At 62.5% G+C, this 17,212-nt stretch overlaps 2 protein-coding genes across 5 annotated transcripts; both read left to right on the forward strand.

Moving 5' to 3' along the window:
- Positions 1 to 672: 672 nt before the first annotated feature.
- On the forward strand, positions 673 to 6,527 carry SYPL2 (synaptophysin like 2). The gene is made up of 6 exons (XM_079327198.1): positions 673 to 834; positions 1,301 to 1,372; positions 2,693 to 2,811; positions 3,324 to 3,525; positions 3,608 to 3,799; positions 6,169 to 6,527. The coding sequence occupies exons 1-6, from the start codon at positions 784 to 786 to the stop codon at positions 6,295 to 6,297; spliced, it is 765 nt and encodes a 254-aa protein (XP_079183324.1). The 5' UTR covers positions 673 to 783; the 3' UTR covers positions 6,298 to 6,527.
- Positions 6,528 to 7,276: 749 nt separating this feature from the next.
- ATXN7L2 (ataxin 7 like 2) lies at positions 7,277 to 15,419 on the forward strand (the record flags this gene model as incomplete). Of its 4 annotated transcripts, none has more annotated exons than XM_079327125.1 (11): positions 7,277 to 7,433; positions 9,385 to 9,459; positions 9,584 to 9,688; positions 10,277 to 10,460; positions 10,541 to 10,797; positions 12,028 to 12,110; positions 12,194 to 12,420; positions 12,975 to 13,155; positions 13,328 to 13,449; positions 14,164 to 14,908; positions 15,150 to 15,419. In XM_079327125.1, the coding sequence occupies 11 exons, from the start codon at positions 7,280 to 7,282 to the stop codon at positions 15,162 to 15,164; spliced, it is 2,148 nt and encodes a 715-aa protein (XP_079183251.1). In that variant the 3' UTR covers positions 15,165 to 15,419. The 4 variants fall into 4 exon arrangements, with proteins under 4 accessions (XP_079183251.1, XP_079183250.1, XP_079183248.1 ...); XM_079327124.1 differs by having other exon boundaries at positions 7,280 to 7,433; positions 9,301 to 9,459; XM_079327122.1 differs by lacking the exon at positions 7,277 to 7,433 and having other exon boundaries at positions 8,289 to 9,459.
- Positions 15,420 to 17,212: the final 1,793 nt, after the last annotated feature.

The following is a 17,212-nucleotide window of genomic DNA, read 5'->3' on the forward strand; positions in this document are numbered from 1 at the left end:
TGCGGTCTGACCAATGGGAGAGCGGGGAGGGCGGGATCAGCGCACAGGAGAGGGGCGGGGATTGGGGAGCGGGGAATGGGCGGGGCCAACGCGCGGGGTGTGAGGGATTGTGGGGGCGTGGCCATAGCGCGGGGGAGATGAGCGGAGGGGCGTGGTCTAATGGGCGTCGTCATCGAGGGGGCGGGGGCTGCGAGAGGGCGCGGCGCGGGGCTGGGAGGGGTTCCCGGGAATGGGGACGCGGGAAGGGGGTACCGGGAACGGGGTACGGGAAGGGGGGATCGGGCAGGCGATACCAGGATGGGATACCGAGAAAGGGGCACCGGGAAGAAGCTACGGGAGGCGGTGCTGGGAAGGAGCTCTGGGACGGGATGCAAAGAAGGGGATACCGGGAGGGGATACGGGAGGGGGTGTAAGCCCCTGGCCCCCCCGGGGCCATACCGGCACATCAACGCCCAGTACACGGTGCGACGCCGTCAGCCTCCTTGGCGGCCCCGTTAGCCGCCCCCGGCGGGGTTCCAGCGCTCCCGGCTCCCGGGGGACGGGAGGGGCCGCGGGACGGACGGACCCCCCCCGGGGGGCGCTGCGCACCCCGCGCTGGCCGGAGAGCCGGGGGCGGGCCGGGCCGAGGGGCTGTCCCGGGGGGCCCGGGGCCGGCCCAGGGGCGCTGCCGGGGGCGGGGCGGTGCTGCCTGCCCCGGGGGCCGTGGGGTGCCCGGTGGCGGCTCCGCCAGCGGAGCCGTCCCAGCGGGCGGCGGAGGCAGCACCGACCGCCCCCGGCCCGGCCATGTCGGAGCCTGGCGCCCCCGCGGCCGGTGATAAAGCGCCCCGGCTCCAGGTAGGGCTCCGGTGCGTCCCCCCTCCCGGTGACCGCGGCACGCTCCCGGTGCAGCCCCTTGGTGTCCCGGCACTGCTGCCCGAGGAGACCCTCGGTGTCCCCCCGGCGTCCCGGTGCCGATCCCCCGATGGACGAGCCCATCGTGGTCCAGTGCCGACCTCCGGAGAATCCCACAGTGTCCCTTTGCATCCGCCCGGTGCGACCTCCGGTTCAGCCTCTGCTGTTCTGGTGCCGTGGCCGATGCTATTCCCCGGTCCCCCAGGGCAGCCCCCTGCCCGGGGCCATCCCATTGAAGTATCCCCGTTTCTCCGCGGCATCCCCCCAGTTCCCCGGGGCAGTCCCCCCAGTTCCCCGGGGCAGTTCCTCCGGTTCCCCGGTGCAGCCCCCCTGGTTTCCCCAAGCAGATCCCGGGGCAAGTCCCGGTGTCGTCCTGGTTCTCCCTGGCTCCCTCCCCTCTCTCCTGCAGGACCGTGTCCTTCGTGGGCTGCGCTGGGGCCGCCTCCAGGAGCCCCTGGGCTTCATCAAGGTGCTGGAATGGGTGAGTGCCCCCCGGTGTGTCCCCCTATCCCGGGCCTGATCCTGGACCCCCATCCCAGCCCCTTCCCCTGCACTGCTGGGTGCTGCTCCCCTGGTCCCCCCAGATTTGGGGTGTTCCACTGCTTTCCTGAAGCCACCCCAGAATGAAGGAGTCCCACAGCTCCTCCTGCCCCTCTGGTGCTTCCTGCACCCCATCAGCAGCCGGAGTGGAGATCTTATTTTGGGGTCTGGGGGAGGAGGGGAGCAGGGCCACATGGACGCCTGGGTTCAGGCCACGAGCCCCTCCCAGCCCTCCCCGGTGACCTTGAGCAGGTGGCTCTGTCCAGCCGTGCCAAAGGGGACAGTGACATCGGGGTGTCAGGTCCCCACCATTCCCACAGGCTCGGGGGGCACTGGGTGGGTGGGTGGGGAGAGGGACTGAGGGTCAGTGAGCCCCAGGAAGGGGGACCCTCGGGACAGGGGGGCAGCCAAGCGCCCGCAGCTCTGTCCTGTCCTGGCCATGCCATGAATGGCTCCCTGTGAGATTGGATTTCAGGGTGGCATTTCTGCAGCTCAGCCCTGCCAGGGCTGGGGGGCTCCTGGGGGAAACTGAGGTACAGGGAGAGTTCGGCCCTCTTTGGGTATCTCCCACCAGGAGGAGCCAGATTGAGGGGCTTTCCCCCAATCCAACAGCTCTTTGGTTTGCATAATCCCACCCTCAGAGGCTCTGGGGGCCATTGAGGCCACCATATGGGATCAGACTCCACGTGCTAAGACAGCCCAGGACCAAAAACGAGGAGAAAATCCCTGGAGGATCCACCAGTGCCATGAACAGGGCTGCCTGTCCCTGCAGCATCAGGGCTGGCAGCTTAGAGTCCCCATTTCACCTGGGAAGCTGGGAGCTGAGCCAGGAGGAGTTGTGGGAAAACACTTTGAGAATGGTGTTTTCCTGGAACCCTCACCCAAGAGATGAGGACAGTGTGACTCCAACGGCAAGGGAGGGCAGTGCTGGCTCCTGGGGAGGGGTCTGCTCTGGGGCTCCTACCATGGGGATGCTCCCAGCTGTCTGGAAACCCACTCTGGCACTCAGTACCCTGCCCAAAATTAAAGGGAGATTGGGGTGGGTTTGGCCTTGGTGTCTTCACCCCCCCAAATATGACCCCCCATCTTCAAATCCCAATACCAGTAGAATCCCAGTGTTGGAGGGAGTTACCTGAGGCCAACAGCTGGGGGGTGGCAGATTCCCCATTACTCAGTGCCAGGGAATACAACCCACCCCCCAGGGATGAAAGGGGTCTCCCCAGGGCCTCAACCCCCCCAGACCCATTGTCCTCTCCTGTAGCTCTTTGCCATCTTTGCCTTCGGCTCCTGCGGCTCCTTCAGCGGCGAGACTGGAGCCACAGTGAAATGTGACAGCGGAGGGATGACAGCCATCAACATCCAGTTCGGGTACCCCTTCAGGTGAGGGGGTGCTGAGCCCTGACACCCCCCAGGATTGCCCCCAGACAAGCTGGAGGGTGATGGGTTGGGGTTAGACTCCCTGCCTGCTGACAGGGACCACAGCCTGATCTCTGCAATGCTGTGCTCAGCTGGGGACCATCCACACCCTGACACTATGGGATATCCCCTGGCATTCCTGACACCATCCAGGGGGATTCTTGTTAATCAGGGAAGACCTGGCTGGGGGAGGAGGGGAATTCTCAGTGCTCAGGGAAGACCGCAGGAATTCTGATTTATCTGGGAAGGCAATTGGGCCAGATGAGAGTCACAGTTCTAGCCCCTTTCCTCTGCCACCAGCCCCAAGCCAGGGAACTAGACCCTGGAAAAGAATGCAGGTTATGGCAGTGGTTCTGTGCCCTCCACCCCAGCCTGGTTATTCTAGCCATACCTGTCATCATCTCAGTTCCCAGGGGACCTACCCGCCCCATCCCCTCCATTCCCAGCCCCCTGACAGCCCCCTCCCTCTATCCCAGGTTATACCAGATTCCCTTTGGGATGCCGAATTGTGAGGATGAATCAGAAGCCCGCACCCTGTACCTCGTTGGTGATTTCTCCGCTCCCGCCGAGTTTTTCGTGACCCTGGGGGTCTTCTCCTTCCTGTACTCCATGGCGGCTCTGGTGCTCTACCTCCGCTTCCATTCCCTGTACACCGAAAACATGAAGCTGCCCTTCACAGTAAGGCAGGCTCATCCCTTGGGACACGTGAGCGCAGCGCCATGCCAGGATGGCAGCTGATCCCCGTCTCTCATCCCGGCAGGATTTCTGCGTCACCGTCTGCTTTGCCTTCTTCTGGCTGGTGGCAGCGGCGGCGTGGGGCAAGGGGCTGAGCGACGTGAAGGCAGCCACGCGCCCCTCCACCCTCATCTCCGCCATGGGCGTCTGCCAGGGCGACGGCGTGGTCTGCAACGCCGGCACCACGCCGGCCATGGGGCTGGCCAACATCTCTGTGGTGAGGGCCACAGGGCACACACGGGCACACATGGGCACACAGAGGGGTACACACAGGGGTACACACATGGGCACACACATGGGCACTTGGGCACACACACAGGGGTACACACATGGGCACACACGGACACACACATGGGCACATGGGCACACACACAGGCAGACACACGGGCACACATGGGCACACACGTGGGCATGCAGAGGGGCACACACAGGGGTACACACATGGGCACACACAGACACACACATGGGCACACACAGGGGTACACACATGGGCACATGGGCACACACGTGGGCACGCAGAGGGGCACACACAGGGGTACACACATGGGCACACACACAGACACACACAGGGGTACACACAGGCACATACGTGGACACACATGGGCACACACATGGGCACACACACACAGGGGCACACACATGGGCACACACATGGGCACACACATGGGCGCACACAGAGGCACACACACGGGCACACACACAGGCACACACAGGCACACATGGGCACACACGGGTACACACAGGCACACACAGGGCACACACACAGGCACACATGGGCACACACAGGGCACACACACAGGCACACATGGGCACACACATGAACACACACATGGGCACATGGGCACACACACAGGCACACACAGGCACATACATGGGCACACACACAGACACACACATGGGTACACACAGGGGTACACACATGGGCACATGGGCACACACACACATGGGCACACACAGGGGTACACACAGGCACACACGGGTACACACAGGCACACACAGGGGTACACACAGGCACATATGTGGACACACATGGGCACGCACACACACACACAGGTACACACAGGCACATACGTGGACACACATGGGCACACACACATGGGCACACACACACATGGGCACACACACACATGGCACACACATGGGCACACATGGGCGCACACATGGGCACACACATAGGCACACATATGGGCACACACACACGGGGACACACACACACACAGGGGCACACATGGGCACACACATGGGCACACACACACATAGGCACACATATGGGCACACATGGCCCAAAACTTGCCATTTTTTGATTGGGAGCACAGTTTAGGGGTTTCAAGCAGAGCTGAGCAGCACATGTGCACACACGTGCAACCCAGAGGCTGCAAAGCTGTGCCCATGAAGGCACAGCAGTGCACACATGTTCATGGGACTACACACATGGACGTGTGAGCACACCAGGCATGCACACATACAGGGGCACACTGATGTACACTCACAACCCATGTGCTGGTGTGTGCACACATGTGCCAGATTCCTGAGCTCAGCCAGGAGAGGGCAGTGGGAATGTGGATGCACAGATGAAAATATGGGCACAGTCATGGAAATGTGGGTGAACACATTCCACAGCCATCCTGCCCCCCCCCCCCCCCAGCCATCAGGACTCCCAGCATGGGGTGGGTGGTGGTGGTGCAGTCCCTGGCATTGGTGTTTGGGATGTGTGGGGTGCACGATGTACATGGGAACATAGGGCATGTGGGGTGCATGGGTCATATGGGGCTCATGGGGTGAAGTGGGGTGCATCTGGCATGTGGGTTGCATGGTGTACAGGAGTTGCATGAGGCACAAGGGGCATACAGGGTCGAGGGGGTGCAGGTTGCATGACACCTGTGGGGCACATAGGGTGCATAAGGTGCCTGGAGTGCATGGAGTGTAGATGAGGCCTATGGGGTGTGTGGGGGCACAGAACGTGGGTTACACATGGGTAACATGGGGCCCATGGGGTGCCTGGAGCACAGTGGGGTGCATGGGATGTACCAGAATTATGGCATGTAGTGGTGTATAGGGTATATGGGGTGCATAGGGCACACAGGATGTGCAGGGTACATGGAGTGTAGGAAATGTATGGGGTGTATAGGGCACACATGATGTGCAGGGTATATGGGGTGTAGAAAATGTATGGGGTGCATGGGATGCATAGGGCACACACAGTGTACAGGGTACATGGGGTGTAGGGAATGCATGGGGTCCGTAGGGCACACATGATGTGCAGGGTATATGGGGTGTAGGGAATGTATGGGGTGCATGGGGTCCATAGGACACACAGGATGTGCAGGGTGCACAGGGTATAGGGAATGCATGGGGTCCATAGGGCACACATGATGTGCAGGGTATATGGGGTGTAGGGAATGTATGGGATGTATAGGGCACAGAGGATGTACAGGGTGCACAGGGTGTAGGGAATGTATGGGGTGCATGGAGCTCATGGGGTGCACAGGGGATGTGTGGGGTGCTGGTGCTATGCTCTCCCAAGCGTGCCCTGTGAGACCCTCTCCCTTCTTTGTCCTCTCCCCTCTCCGCTTTTATCTCCTTCAGCTCTTCGGGTTCCTCAACTTCCTGCTGTGGGCCGGGAACTGCTGGTTCGTGCTGCGGGAGACGCCGTGGCTGCGGCCGCCCGAGCCCCGGGACAGCGCGGCCGAGCAGGGCGCCATCGACAAGCAATAGCCCCGGGGCCCGGCCCGGCCCGGGGAGCCCCCCCGGCCCCCGGGACCTCGCGCCGGCCGCCGGCCCGGGGACGGGGTGTCGCTGTCCCCGGTTTGGAGCCGCCGGGGGTTCGGATGCTGAAGGGGGACACGGAACCCCGGGGGTCCCGTTTGTTGTCGGGGGCTCTTTGTGTCACCCCGCGGGGTCCGTGTCTGTACGGGGCGCATAAAGTCCTGGGTACCAGCTCTGGATTGGGGCTCCCGGTGTCTGCCTCGCTGCGCACAGACCTGGCTGAGGCGCGCACGCCCCTCGGCAGCCTGGTCCATACAGGGATAAACCGGTCCCCGTCTCTGGTATAGGGTTAACTGCGGACCTCAGATCAGTATTGGGCTAATGGAGGGTCCCAGACAGGTAACAGCGGATCCCAGACCAGTAAAAGGATAATCAGCAACCCCAGTCCGGTATTGGGATAATACTGGGAACACCACTCCAGTGTAAGGGATCATCTGGGATCCCAACCAGACATGGGAATAATGGCAGGGAGTCCCAATTCCATATAGGGATAATACAGAACCCCAGGTCAGTAAAAGGATAAGGGGGATCCTAAGCTGGTATAGGCATAACGGGGATCTCCAGCCCCGTACAGGAATAACCTGGAACCTCAGCCTTGTATGGCAATACCCTGGGCTCAGAGCCCAGTATAGAAATAACTGTACCGGACCCCAGCCCGTTATGGGAATAACTGGGATTCTGGGTGCGGTATGGGGACAACAGAGAACCCCAACCTTGAATAGGGACACCGAGTGCCCCATACCTGTTACAGGGATCCCCGTATAGGGATAACAGGAGACCCCAGCCTGGTACAGGGATCACTTGGTACCCCCGGGCCAGTGCGAGCTCCCGGGTGCCCCAGCCGGTATCGAGCTCCCGGGTCGGGCCGGGCGGGGGTCGCCCCGGGACTACCGTGCCCGTGGTGCCGCGGGGCGGGCGGGGCGCGCGGCGCATGCGCGGGGCGGGGGCGGCGCGGGGGGGCGGCGGTGCCGCGGCGGCGGCGGCGGCGATGGCGGCGGAGCGGCGGCCGGTGCCCGGCCTGGACGAGTTCGCGGGGCAGAGCTGGAGCGCCTGGGTGGAGCGGGCCGGGCCGCCCGCCGACACCGGTGAGGGCGGCGGCGGCGTGGGGGGGCTTCGCGAGCGGGGCCGCGCCCGCCGACCCCCGGTCCGAGCGCCGCCGCGCGGCGGGCGGGCAGCGGCACCGGGAGAGAGAGGGGAGTCCGGCACCGGGAACCGCGAGCAGGGCATCCTGCACCCGGCGCTGGGAACGGGGCATCCTGCACGGGGAGCCGGGAACGGAGCATCCTCCGCCGGGCGCTGGGAACCGAGAGCGGGTTCTGCTCTGGGAACGGGGCACCGGCACCGGGGCATCTGTGGGAAACTGGGCACTGGGAACCCTGCACCGGGCATCGGGACCCGGCATCCAGTGCCAGGAGCTGGCGCACAGCACAGGGTGCCGGGTCTGGGTGCCCAGTTTCTGGTGCCGGTGCCCGGAGCAGGTTGTCCTGGCATGTCCTAGGATGTTCCCTGGCACTGGGAGCTGGACACCTGGAATGAAGCATCCTGTACTAGCACCTGGCACTGGGAACAGGGCAGCCAGAGCTGGCACGCTGCACTGGGAACCAGACATTGGGAAAGGGGCACCCTGCACTGGGATCCTGGCACTGGGAATGGGGCACCCTGCACTGGGATCCTGGCACTGGGAATGGGGCACCTGGTACTGGGAATGGGGCATCCTGCACTGGGCATCTGGTACTGGGAATGGGGCACCTGGCACTGGGAATGGAGCATCTTGCACTGGACCTCTGGCACTGGGAATGGGACATCCTGCACTGGGATCCAGACACTGGTAATGGGGCACCTTGAACTGAGCACCTTGTACTGGGAACAGGGCACCCTGCACTGGGAACCAGACATGGGAACTGGACACCTTATACAGGGCACCTGGAACCAGGCACCCTGTGCTTGTACTGGGAACTGGGCACTAGGCAGCCACACTGGGCACTGGGATTCAGGAACTGGGCACAGGGTCTCTGCACTGGGAACTGGGCACCCATCACAGGGCCCTGATCTGGCACCAGTCTGAACCCTGTGCCTGTTATGGGGAGCCAGTTTTGGGTGCCCCCTCCTGGATTCCAGATATCCCAGGTGCAGTGGACACTGGTGGGAACAGAGCAGTAACTGGAGAGCCTGGACTGGGAATTAGTTGCCACCATTACCCCAGACCAGGCAGGAGGTACTGGGAGCCCCAGGTGAGGAACTGGGATATCCTGCACTGAGAACTGGGGGCAGGGCACACTGGGAGCCAGGTGCCCCTTACTGGGAGCTTGGCAGTGTCCCTGTGAGCTCTCAGCACTGGGACTGGCTGCCCCAGACTGGGCACCACTCATGGTGTATCTGAATGGGTCTGGGTGCCCAGTATGGCACAGCTGGATGGCACTGGGTCCCCAGTATGGCATGACCTGATAGGACTGGGGAGGGGCTGGGCACCCAGTTTGGCACAGTTGGCCAAGTCACCATTGCCTCTGGCTCAGTGGCCACCAGTCCCCCCAGGACAGAGCCCTGGACAGCAGCCAGGCACAGCCAGTGGAGCCACAGCTGTATGGGAACCAGGGTGACCCAAGGGTGTCAGGAGGTTCCCAGGGGTGTCATGTGCCAGCGCTGGGGTGTCCTCAGGGATGTTACGTCCCATCCAGGATGGGGTTGTCCCCAAGGATGTCCCATCCCAGCCCCAGCGCTGTACTCAGGGATGTGCCATCCCAGGGCAAATATATCCCAAGGGTGTCACATCCCAGGACACGGTTTTCCCAGGAGTGTCACATCCCACACTAGGATGTCACCAGGAACATCCACCCTGCTGGCACTGGGCTGTCAGGATGGGGACCCTGGAGATGGTGACGCAGCACAGGGCAACGCCACTCACAGGATGGATCTGTCTCTCTGTTCTAATTTTATCTGCTTTAATTGTTCCAGGAGCAGGAATGCCAGGACTATCCCCGTGTGGGAGCACTGGGACCATCCCTGTGCCAGCCACTGACATGATTTTGTCTCTGCCAGGATCAGGGTCAGAGCTGGAGGAAAATGGGAAGAGTGGCAGCAAGAAACTGGACACCATGACCCTGATTAAGGAAGGTGAGCTCCTCTCTGGGGTGAAGCCCAGCATGTTGGGGCTGTGTGAGCCATCAAGCTGGGATTGTTGTCTGCAGTGCTTCCAGCAGCATCAGGCCTGTGCCAGCTTACTGAGCTCTCCCCACAGACATGGACATCTTCGGGCACTGCCCTGCGCACGACGAGTTCTACCTGGTGGTCTGCAACCACTGCAGCCAGGTGGTGAAGCCCCAGGCCTTCCAGAAGCACTGTGGTGAGCCAGGGAATTATTCCAGGAATGGCTATTCCAGCCCGTGGTGCCGGGAATGCCACCCGGGCTGGCTGTGGGGGTACAGCCTGGGGGCAGGGAGGGGGCTTTCTGGGAATTCCAGGAATGGCTATCCCAGCACAGGGAGTGCCACCGGGGGTGGCTGTGGGCTAACAGTGGGCTTTCCCATCCCGTCCTGTCCCATCCCATCCCATGGATCCCATCCCATCCCATTGATCCCATCCCATTGATCCCATCCCATTGATCCCATCCCATCCCATCCCATTGATCTCATCCCATTCCATGGATGCCATCCCATGGATCCCATCCCATCTCATTCCATTGATCCCATTGCATTGATCACATCCCATCCCATGGATCCCACCCCATCCTATTCCATTCCATTCCATGGATCCCATCCCATCCCATCCCATCCCATTCCATGGATCCCATCCCATCCCATCCCATCCTATTGATCCCATCCCATCCCATCCCATTCCATGGATCCCATCCCATTCATCCCATCCCATCCCATGGATCCCATCTCATGGATCCCCTCCCCTCCCATGGATCCCCTCCCCTCCCCTCCTGCAGAACGCCGGCACGGCCCGCTCAGCAAGCTCTATTCCCGTGCCCCCACGTGCCACGTGGCTGTGAACGGGCAGCCGGTGCCGGGCCGGACACCAGGAGCGGCCAAAGCCCTGCAGGAGAAACATCCCGGTGGCCGCGGGCGAGCGCAGCCCCTCCCGGAGCACACGGACAAGGACAACAACCTCTGGTGAGCGCCGGGACGGGCGGCGCCGACGCTCTCGTGGGGTGCCCTCCATCCCACCCCTCCTCCCCAAACTCTCTCCGCAGCTTGTTCGTGCCCGTGGTGAACCTGGAGAAGATTCCCAGCATTCCCAAACCGGACGGGCACGGCATCAAGGTGCCCCCCAAAGCCGTCCCCACCGACTCCAAGGAATCCCTGGGGAAAGCTGCCGCGGTGCCCAGAGAGCCCCCGGTGCCGGCCGGGCTCGGGGGGGATTCGACCATGCCAGAGAGCGTCCCCACTCCGGGGGACAAGGATGTGGGGGTCCCCAAAGCGCCCCCCAGGTCCCACAGGAAGCTGGCGCGTGAGTCCCCCCTTTCCTTGCCGGCCGCGGGGGGGGGCGGATGATCCCAGCGGGACATCCTGGTGCCGGCATTCCGGCGGCCAGGTCTAGCAGTGGGGTAGGTACCAGGGGAGCTGCTCCCCCCTGTCCGCTGGGGGGTCCCTGCCCTGCCCCCAATTCCAGTCATCCTGCAGGTTTAGGGCCCCCCCAGTCGACTGCTCCCAAGCAAAAGCGGGAGCTGGGGGTGGATCCCCAAATTTACACGTGTGTTCCTCCAAAAATGGGGTCAAATGTATGTTTGATAAGGAGGTAGAACGTGTCCCCCCACAGTATGAGGTTTTGTGTCCCCCACAAAAACATGAGAATTGGATATGTGACCCCCAAAATATGGAGGTCAAATGTGCATTCCCCTCAAAATATGAGGGTTGAATATGTGTCCCCCAAAACAGAGGTGTTGAACATATGTGCCCCCAAAAATAGGGAGTTTGAATGTGTATCCCTGCAAAATATGGAGGTCAAATGTCTCACCCCAAAATATGGGTGTTAAATGCATGGTCCACCAAGATATGGGGTTAAACACGTGTTGCCCCCAAAATATGGGGGTCAAATGTGTATCCTCTGAAAATATGGGGGTTGAACACTTGTCCCCCCAAAAATTTGGGGGTTGGACATGTGTCACCCCAAAATATGGAGGCTGGATACATATCTCCCACAAAATACGGGGGCCAAATGCGTTGTCCCTCCCAAAATATAGGAGTATAACACATGTTCCCCCCCAAATATGGGGGTCAAATGTGCATCACCCCAAAATATGTGTGTCTAATGTGCGTGCTCTCCCAAAATAGGGAGTTTGGATGTGTGCCTTCCCAAGATACGGGGTTTGGACATTTGTCACCCCAAATGTGCTGGACCCATATTCCCCAAAATAGGGGAGTTAAACATGTGTCCGCCCCTGCCCCCAAAACCCACAGACACTCCCAGGTGATAGCAATGCCATTAGCAGGACCCAGGTGAAAATTGGGGGGGTCACCCCAGGGAAGGGGCCAAAAAGTGGGGGGCTCACCCTTCAGAGGGGCAAAAAGGGGAGGGAGCAGCACATGGTGACCCCCCCTACCCCCTCAAAGCTTCTCAGGCTGTGTCCCCCCCTCAGAGCTGCTCCAAGGAGTGGGTGCTCCATGCCCAGCCCTAGTGGGGGGTTTTGGGGTGCCCCCCCAGCACTCCCCAGCACCTGCTGCCTCCCTGTCCCCCCAGGTAAGGAGTGTGACCTCAACCGGCAGTGTGGGGTGCGGAACCCCGACACCAACAAGCTCTGCACCCGCCTGCTGACCTGCAAGGTAGTGGAACACGGGAGGGGACACCCCAATATCCCAGCCTGGGGGTTCTGGGGGGTCCTGAGCCCCTCCCTGCTGTCTCCCAGATCCATTCAGTTCACCAGCGCCGGGAGGTGCAGGGTCGGGCCAAGGATTTCGATGTGCTGGTGGCCGAGCTCAAGGCCAGCACCCGCCGAGGGGACCCCCCAAAGGACAGGAGCCCCCCTGAGAAGGACCCACTGCACCCTGCCCTGCAGGACACCCCCTCACTGCTGCAGCCCCCCAGTACCCCTCTCTGCCGAGCCAGGCTGCCCCACTGCTTGCACCCCCCTAGGTGAGTACCCCATGAATTTGGGGGAGGGATCTCCTCTCACCTTTGCCCACCTGAATTGGGGGGGATGCATTGAAAGGGCAGGAATGGGAGTGAGAATTTGAGGGGGTCCATCTCACCCCCTCCCCACCTGAATTGGGAGGGGGATGTGGTTTGGAGCAGGGATTTGGAGGGATCCAGTCTCACCAGCTGAATTTGGGGGGATGTGGATGGGAGCAGGGATCTGGGGGTCCTGTCTCATCCCCTCCCCACATGAATTAGGGGAAGATGTGACTGGGAGCTGGGTTTTGGGGAGTCCATCTCCCCTTTTCCCACCTGCACTGGGGGATGTGGCAGGGCAGCAGGAATGTGAGTGAGGAATTGTGGGGTCCTGTCTCAGCCCTCTGCACATGAATTGGGAGGGGGAGTGGATAGAAGGGGGGATCTGGAGGGGTTCCCATTTCACACCCTTCCCAACTTGAATTGGGATTAGGAGTGGTGATTGGGGGGGGGGGGTGGTTATTGTCTCACAGTGACAATAACACACTGAGCACCCCAAAACTTCCTCTCCTGTTCAGGGCCCGACTTTCCTCTGACAGTGACCCCGAGGATGCTCCGGCAACCTCCGGGGAGGGGAGCATGGCAGGCTTCCCCCTCCCCCTGCCCAAGGGGGGCAGCCGCGTGTCCAGCGAGGAGAGCGAGGAGGAGGGGGGCGAGGAGCCTCCCCGGACCCCAGTGCGGCCACCACGGCCTCAGGCGGTGAGTGAGGGGACCCCAAATGGGGCGGGGACCCCAAATGGGGCGGGGACCCCAAATGGGGCGGGGACCCCCAGCTCCGCCCGCAGCCCATCCACGCGCCCTTTCCCGGCTCTGGGAGTGGTTGAGGCGGGGGCCTGGGGGGCTGCAGTGACCCTGGCACGGTGCCCCCCAGTTCTGCACCTTCGGGAGCCGCCTGGTGACCCCGGGCTGTTACGTGTTCGACCGGCGGCTGGATCGGTTCTGCGCCGCACTGGGCTCCATGCTGGAGCAGCACCTCAGCGCACACAGGTGGAGGTGAGGGGGGCTGAGGGGACAAAGCCACCCCACACGGCCAGGGTTTGTGCTCCCTCGAGGGACTGGGGGGAAGGGATGGGGATTTTGGGGGCTTTTGTTGCACCCCGTCCCTGTTCAAACCGAGCAGGGTAAGGTGAGGATGCAGGGATGGGAGTGGGAGCTGGAGGGGGGGTCTCATTTCACCCCATTCTGATCCAAACTGATGAGGATAAGGTGGGGATGGAGGGATGGGAGCAGGGATTTGGGATGCCCTCCCTACCTGAATCAGAGGATTGGGGGAGACAAAGATGGGAGTGGGGATTGGAGGGGTCCCTTTTTCCTCCCTTCTCACCCAAATTGGGAAGGACAAGATGGGGATGCAGGATTTGGGGAGGGGGGCAGGCTCAGTTCATCCCCTCACCTGAATTGGGGTGGAACAAGGCAGGGGTGTGATGGGGATTTGAGGGGATGTCCTATTTCACCCCTTCCCATCCAAACTCGGGGGGACAAGGTGGAGATGGAGTGAGGACTTGTGGGGGCATCCATCTCACCTTTCCACACCTGAACTGGGGGCCACAGGGTGGGGTTGGAGGGATGGCAGTGAGGATTTAGAGGGATGGCAGTGGGGATTTGGAGGGGTCCCATCTCACCTCTCCCCCCTTGAACTGGGGGGATATGGTTGGGAGCAGAAATTTTGGGGGTTCCTCATCTCACCCTCCCCCTCCCTTCCCACAGGAAGATCCCTCCAGCCGTCGTCCCCCCTCTTCACCTCCCCGCGGCCCCCCCCAGCCCCGCTGCCCCCCTTTACGGCCCCGCAGCCCCCTCCCCGCCCCTGCGGACCCTCCCGGCGCCGGGGGGCTGCCGGGTCCCCACCAGCCTCACCTACACCGTGGGGTCCCCGCCCGCGGCCGCCGCCTGCAGCCAGCCCGAGTGCGGGGGAGGGGGCACGCAGTCCATCACCTCCCCCCTCCCCGCCAACACCCCCTCACCCTCCTTCAGCAAGCTGCCCCCCGGCAAGGCCAGCAAATCCCCCCGGGCGCGGGGGACGGAGACGGACCCCCCCCGGCCCTGGCAGCTCACGGCCGGCAGCCCCCCTTACAAACGGACCTGCTTGGGGGACAGCAAGGGCAGAAATCAGGGGGAGACTCCCCCCGGCAAGACGAAACTCACCGCCCCGGCTTCGCCCTCCATCGCCATCCTGAACGGGACCCCGCGGGTGCGCCGGCCGCCCCCCGCCCAGCCCTGCGCTGCCCGGGACCCCCAAACGCCGCTGCTCGGGCTGGGGGGGCTCTCCGAGGATGAGGTGAAGAAGCGCAAGAACGCGGCCACCTACTGCCGACCCCTGAAGGCCAAAGGGGCGCCCCCCCTGCCCGGCCCCCCGGCCCCGCCCGGCCCCGGCGCCGCCGCCTCGGGGGGCTCTGTCCGCAGGAAGAAACCGGGGGCGCCCCTGGGCTTCCAGGAGAAGAGGAGCGCCCTGAAGGTGGGTGGGGAAACGGGGGGACCCCCCTGAGGGTGGAACACTGGGATTGGGGTCGCTGTGCCCTGAGAGTTACCCTGTCCCGGGGGGGAAAGCACGGGGACATCGTGGTGTGGGTGGGGGACACTGTCCTGTGGGGGGACATCCCAACCCTGGGGACACTTTGGGGCTCCCCAAATCCAGTGGAGACCCCCCAGCACGCCCTGTCCCCAGTGTCCTGACTCGCCCCCTCTCCCCCCTGCAGTCCAAAGCCCATTAACAGAGGGGTCACCGGGGGCCCCCCTCTGTCCTCCCCACCGGGAAACGCCAGAAAAACCGATGAAGGGGGAAAAAAAAAATTCCAAGGAAACACGAAGGAAAATCCCAGACTTCCAGAAAATACCTCAAAACTCTCAGTTCTGTTCTCTTGCTGCTAAATCAGCCCCGGGATGGGGGCGGCACTGGGGTCCCACCCGGCCGCGGATATTTATAAGAAACGGTTGTTGCTGTTTTTGTTCTTTTTGTAAAAAAAAAAACAAAAAACAAAAAAAAAATCAAAGAGGAAAAAAAAAAGAGTTGCGTAGTGGGGGGTGGTGGGGGGTCCGCGGGTTTGGAGGCTGGGGTCAGGGGGTCTTTGGGGGATGGGGGGGCTCAGTGGGGCAGAGGGATACTGAGCACCAAGGGGAATTATTGGGGGGCTGGGGAGGGTCATTGGGAGCTGGAAGGGGGTCACTGGGGTTGTTAAGAATGTTGAGGGGGCAATGGGACACTGGGGGGCTCGTTGGGGGGTCTGTAGAGGGTTACTGGGTGTACTGGGGGTCTTGGGGCGCTGGGGGGCTGTGGGGCTGGGCAGGGGTTCCTAAGGGTCTTTGGGAGGCTGAGGGGGTCATTGGGGTGCTGGGGGGTGTACTGGGTACTGTTAGAGTGTCTTTGGGGTGCTGTGGGTGCTGCAGGGTGAGCAGCGCCCCCATAAGTGTTTTTGGGGGGCTGGGAATTGGTCAGTGAGGTCATTGAGATTGTGGGAGTTCAGTGGGAGGCTGGGTGGTGGTAAATAAGGTTATTGTGGTGATGGGGAGATTCAGTGAGCTCATTGGATGGTGGCATACTGGGGACCTTAGGAGGTTTTTGGGGTGCTCGGGGGTAGATGGGGGTTTATAAGTGTGAGTGGGGTTCATTGGGGTGCTAGGAGGGTCTTTGGGGACTGGGGGGGCAGTGGATTAATTAGGGGCTGGGGAGATCAGTGAATTGCTTGGGGGTGGCCTCAGTACATCAGGGAAATCCTGGGGACCATGGAGGGTTATTAGGGTGCTGGGGGAGTTAAAGGGGAAGTACTGGGGACCACAGGGGGTCTTTGGGGTGCTGGGGGGCCAGGCAGGGGAGCATTGAGGGGCTGGGGGTGTCAGTGGGGTCTTTGGGGTGCTGGGGGGATCATTGGAGTGGGGGTGAGCATGGGGCTGGCTGCAGGGGGGCTGCCCAGAACCTCCCTCCCAGCACAGGGTGTTGGGGTCAGAGGGACCCTGGGGTGGGTCCCCTGCTCCCCCCTTCACCCCCTTGCACCCCAGCTGGGGGCAGGAAGGGCAGCAGGACCCCCCACTGACCGCAGGGAATCCCACAGCACTGTCACCCCATCCCCACCCACCCCACCCCACCAGGGGGTCCCATCCTGTGGACACCCCTTTTCACCCCCAAAACCAGGTGAAGGTTGCACAGGCACGGGGAAAACACGTTTATTTTGGCCAAGGCATCGGCAGGCATTGCCCAGTGCGGGGGAAGGTCCAGGGTGGGGACAGGGGACACAGGCGGGGCTGGCATGGGGACAGGGGGGAGGCACCGCCTTTTTGGGGTGCCAGAGCCCCCCGGTCCCACCCCCTGTGGGGGAGGGGGCTCTGTCTGCAGCTGTGGGTTGCAGGGGGGTCAGGAGAGTGTTGGGGTTCCCCAGGGGGTGGCACACCCCCCGTGTCCCCCTGGGGGTGGCACATGCTCCCCAGGGGACTCATGCTTGGCCATGCACATGCCAAGGGGGGCGGGGGGAATGGGGGGGCCGCAGGGAGAGGGGTTCTGCCTGGTGCTGCCGTTCTGGGGGCTCAGGGCTGCCACTGTCACTGTCCCTCAGTCCTCCAGTGCCTGGTGGGGCTGATGCCCTGCAGTTGGTGGCCATGCTGTCCTCACAGAGACTGGTCCCTGTGGTCCTGTGGTGACCACAGCAGCGATGCTCAGTCCTGAGGGGCAACGGTGGGACCCCCAAAAACGAGGGACATGGTGGTGGGAGTGTGATCATCCCTCATGCCCAGGGAAGGTCACAGCAGAAGATTGTCCCCATGATGTCAC

This window comes from Erithacus rubecula (genome assembly GCF_903797595.1).
Source record: "Erithacus rubecula genome assembly, chromosome: 26".
In the NCBI taxonomy this organism is placed as follows: Eukaryota; Metazoa; Chordata; class Aves; order Passeriformes; family Muscicapidae; genus Erithacus; species Erithacus rubecula.

Excerpts from the sequence above, each read along its gene's own strand:
- SYPL2 (XM_079327198.1), top strand. The coding sequence starts at position 784 with ATGTCGGAGCCTGGCGCCCCCGCGGCCGGTGATAAAGCGCCCCGGCTC. Across the intron at positions 835-1,300 it reads ATAAAGCGCCCCGGCTCCAG|GACCGTGTCCTTCGTGGGCT; the intron begins GTAGGGCTCCGG and ends TCTCTCCTGCAG. Across the intron at positions 3,800-6,168 it reads GGCTGGCCAACATCTCTGTG|CTCTTCGGGTTCCTCAACTT; the intron begins GTGAGGGCCACA and ends TATCTCCTTCAG.